The sequence below is a fragment of the Crocodylus porosus genome, unplaced genomic scaffold (assembly GCF_001723895.1).
Source record: "Crocodylus porosus isolate Cpor-Errol unplaced genomic scaffold, CroPor_comp1, whole genome shotgun sequence".
In the NCBI taxonomy this organism is placed as follows: domain Eukaryota; kingdom Metazoa; phylum Chordata; order Crocodylia; family Crocodylidae; genus Crocodylus; species Crocodylus porosus.
In genome coordinates, this window is record NW_017728939.1 from 5,871,441 (window position 1) to 5,876,099 (window position 4,659).

A 4,659-nucleotide genomic window follows, 5' to 3' on the forward strand; every position below is an offset into this window, starting at 1 on the left:
TCTGCATTTGGTTCAACTGGACCGGGGTTTCAAGCTCTGAATCCATTGGGCAGCGCCCATCCCGATCCCTGTTTCCAGTCACAGGTATGGAGATGCCAGGTAAAGGAAGCTAGCTTCAGAATAATTATCAAATAAGCTTTTTGGGCCTGTGGCAAAACTAGCGTTCACTTCCATGGGAATCAAGGTGGGAAACAAGGTGACTCACATAACAGGAGTGTCATTTCCAGGAAGATTTGCATCACTTGGGGAAAATCACACCCAATCTGCACCTATGTCTTCATCTTTAAAACACTAGATTGTTTCCATCAGGCTTAAGCAGCACTTTGCTGGTGTTGATCTCTTTGCAGACCTGAATGACCCCCTCTGAGATCTGACCTTCCTGGAAATGACACTCCTGTTGTGTCAGTCACCTTGTTTCCCACCTTGATTCCCATGGGAGTGAACACTAGCTGTGCCACAGGCCCTAAAAGCTTAGTAGATCATTATTATTAAGCAAGCTTCCTTTACACAGCATCTCCATTATTTATGGAAATCAGGATGGGCCTTGCCCAATATTATACATCTCACAAGAATTCAGCGTGGCTATGAGTATTGATGGGCTTGTGAGCTCTATCTTTGTAGAGCTTGTCCATTTTAGCTTAATTTTATTTTTTAATATCGTTGTTTTAAACCATTTCACACCCCATCAAGTCCTCCGGCTGTACAAACTCCCACATTAGCATTTGTTTGCACTTGTTTTGTCATTTCAGATTGCAAAAACAAACACGCCATGAAGCTCCCAATTAGTTTTTACGGCATTATTAATTAGTATCCCTAAAAATAAAGCCTGGCATGAAAACCGGGAAGGTGACTGTGTTCAAAACTGCCAAGCTGCCACCCTAAAACCCACCAGAATCCCACATCGTCCTAGCAAAGGATTTGCTGTCAGATTCTTTACTGTGCCGGAGATGCAGCAGAGAGCACTTGCAAACAGATGGCAGAATCCAAGGGCCTCTGGAGCTGGTGGCAGATTGCAGGGACAATTCAAGCCAAGTGTAACTGGGTCAAATCTAGGTCATTTCTACATCGCTTTCGCTCCTGAAATTCATTTTTATCTCTATGTGAATGGTGTGTTCCCAGCACAGGGAGAAAAGCGCAGTTCCTGACCTAAGGCGGTTCCGGTTTAAGATGTGATATAGCAAGTGGAAGATGACAAAGGTGAGATAGGGCAAGGGAGGAAAGAGTGGGTCTACAGAGTCAGGACAGCTTCCTGCAACCTGGGGCCAAGGCTTTTTTGGATTCCAAGGGCCCAGCTGGAAGCACTTGAAAAGGACATGATATCCAGCAAGCCCCCGTCCTCTGAAAACCAGGCCCCTTCGGTGGCACCTTGAGTTGGGCACCCAAAACCAGAGATGCCCCCAAATCACCAAATCATCTCTAAGTGCTTCGCTCTCTTCCCTCCGCAGTGAGACTCCTTTGCCTCGCCTTTCCTTTTCTGTCTTAGGAACATCAGAAGTTCTGCGCAGGGCTCACTACAGAAAAGAGGTCTGGCCAGATCCTCAGCACAGATCGGCAAGGAGAAATTCAGCAATGAAGAGAGGAACAAAACCAGCGTGGGCTGAATACCGTTGCAATTCGTTTATACATCCGCCCTACTTGCTGGCTCCGTGCTGTTTGTGCGAATGGCTTTTATCGTGACTGATGAGAGTGGGCTGCTGCTTCCAGGCATTTGGTTGTTACAGCAAACCTGCCGTGAGACGAGGAGCTATTTGACATACCACCTATGGACTGTTAGGGGGCATGTTCCAGATAGGGTCTGTGCTCTGATTTTCCGAAGAGGTCACAACCAAACACAGGTGATCAAACAGGGCCAGATTAACCCTTTAGTTGGCCCTAGGCAAACAAACTTGAGGCCCCCTTCTCCACCTTGGTGCTGCTGCCCATGGGGCGCGGGGCTTGGTGCCTCTGCGAGGAAGCAGCCATGATGGTGACAAGGCCAGTGGAGGGGAGGGCAAGGGAAGGGAAGGGAAGGGAGGTGGATGGGCCATTCATGCCAGTGCTGCGGAGAGAAGGACCCTAGGTATGTGCCTAGTTTGCCTAGGTATCCAGGTTGTAGCCGTATTGGTCTAGAGGAAAAACCAATCAGGACTCATGGTAAACCAACTAGATTTTTGCAAAAAAAAATCCTTCATTGCAAGCTTTCAGGCACAAACGTCCTTCTTCAGGCATCGGAGAAAGCATTGTAAAATTTTTCCTGGGTAGAAATGAAAGTTCGTATTTCGTAGGCGAGTTGAAGGTGTGGCCAAATCTCCTGTTTGGAACAGTTCATTTTCTGTGCAGGTTAGGCTCAGAGAAAAGTTGGAATAGTCTGTTTACCTCGAAGTGGTTTGGTGGTAAGCAAGATGTAGTCATATTTCCTTCTGGTTATGACGTTTCATATTTCACAGAGGGGTATATAGCTGGAATGCTCTTCCGGGCAGGCATTGCTTACGTGGTGAGGTGTCTGTGAGCTCTGTGGTGAGGCTCTGTGGTGCAGATTTTGCACCATCTTCTGTTCATGAAGGAACCCCCAAACTCCCTCAAAGGATAAGAGACAGGTACAGAGAATGTCAAGCATAAACCAAAAAGGAGAGATGTACAAAGATGTATTAGAAGTCCCTATTGCAATCAGCTATGAGATGCTGTTTTATCCGCTGCTTTGAGGTACATATCAAGCACCAAAACCTAATGCTTCTTGAAGTCAATGGAAAGACTCTGCAGGAAGGACTTGATATGACGGATGTATTTATAAATAGTTTATAAAAAGAATTGCTAAATGATCCATAGGTAGTTGAAAAAATGGTTCATCAAGAGTTATAGACTTCAGAAGATCAATAGGAAGCTTACAGATGGGTCTTTGAACTGCTCAGCCCTCTTCCACCAATGTGCTTAAGCCATCACCTATCACTCATGTCTGCAACATGCCTACAACACGTGCCACACTTTGATTAACCCCTTTCAGACTACTGATTGGAATTGCCCAGGAAATGGAAAACATTTGTGGGGGGAAGCTTTAAAAAAAAATTGTTTTGCCATTGAAAAGATAGATGTCTGGAAGACTCTGAATGGTTCTGCTATTTGTCAGTGTATGTGTCACATACAGGTGTGATCTTGGGTTCAGCGAGCACTGGATGGAGCCCTTAAAGAGCTTATTCTGCCAAAGCTGTAACTGCATTGCTATCTTTTCTTCAAAGTTGACTTTACTGTGAAATCCTGCAAGATGCAGAATGGCACTTTGGTGAGTATAGGGGCACTGAGGCCACTGGAAAGTTAAATGGGTTGATTACACCTGCACTGTAGATCCTGAACCCAGGTAGGGCAACCTTCTCCATTCACCAGCACTTCCTAGGGATGGGGCCATCCTCCCTATATCAAATGGACAGTCCTGAATGTAGTCTGTCCTGAGGAGGCTATATTAACAACCTGCTTCTTCTCCTGGGTGGCATGAGACCAGCTGTTAGTCACATTCTCTACTGTCTTGCTTGGGAGCCCCTTGGTCTGGTGCTGGGTGGCAAGCTCCCAGCACCTCTTGGTGACCAGGTAGGATATCTCACAGAGGTTGAGGACAATGCGCAGGGTAGCGGTGGCCACCATGAAATAGGTGAAGAGTTTCTTCTCGGTGGGCCTTGCAATGAAGCAATCGACCACATGAGGGCAAGGTGGCACAGAGCACTCCGTGACTCGAGGCATGTCAAAGTTGGCATAGAGCCGGTGGAAGATGTAGAGGAAAGCTGCATCTGTGGAAGCCTTGAAGACCAGGCTGAGCAGGTAAGTCCACCGCAGGCCTCCCTGCTTCTTGCCTGGGTTGAGATAGAGCCGCTGGCTGTTCTTCCCTGCTCCTGTCTTCCTATGCTTCTGCTCCCGATCTTCCCGGTAAGCCACACGCATGGTCACCAGGAGGGAAGGGCAGGTGACGAAGATGAGCTGCAGGGCCCAGAGGCGGATGTGCGAGACGGGGAAGAAATGGTTGTAGCAGACATTAGTGCAGCCAGGCTGGAGAGTGCTGCGCTCAAAGTCCCGCTGATCATCAGCCCACACCTGCTCCGCCGCTACCACATAGACCAGGAAGCGGAAGACAAAGACCACAGAGAGCCAGATGCACCCCAGGGCTGTGGGGTACTTGTTCACCCCACTCAGGAGGTCCTGCAGTGAGGACCAGTTCATCCTGTCCTCTGCGGGGCGTGGAGCAGGAGCTGGAAGGGAGGCAATGACAGTGGAGTGAGCTGGACTGAGTCAGGACTTGAGGGCTACACCGTAACTTGAGCTATGCATGCACAGAAGGGAATAAGGACCCCCAGACCTCAGTGTGGCCTACACATACCCAAGGAGTCTGGTGCTTTAGATAGTGGAGAAGTAAGAGCCTTGGCTTCTTTTCCCCACAACAACTCTCTGGCCAGCCCAGCCAAGCTAGTACAGGGAGAAGACCTGCTAGTGATTTATTATTACCTGTACAGACCTGAAGTAATGTGCTACCTTACCCAGAGCGAGTGAGAGACAGTGCTTCAGAGGCGAGTCTCAAGTGACAAAGCCACCAGTCCTCCTGTTGTGGTGAAGCATCTGACTCCCCCTTGCTCCGGGCTGTGTCCAAACAGCAGGATCTGCTCTTGATTTGTGGCTCTGGCACTAGAAACCCTGCTCTTT

General features: G+C 48.4%; 1 protein-coding gene across 1 annotated transcript; it reads right to left on the bottom strand.

Moving 5' to 3' along the window:
- Positions 1-291: 291 nt before the first annotated feature.
- On the bottom strand, positions 292-4,182 carry LOC109318344 (gap junction beta-4 protein-like). The gene is made up of 2 exons (XM_019547537.1): positions 3,536-4,182; positions 292-379 (listed from the first exon to the last, which is right to left on the bottom strand). The coding sequence occupies exons 1-2, from the start codon at positions 4,180-4,182 to the stop codon at positions 292-294; spliced, it is 735 nt and encodes a 244-aa protein (XP_019403082.1).
- Between the last annotated feature and the right edge of the window lie 477 nt (positions 4,183-4,659).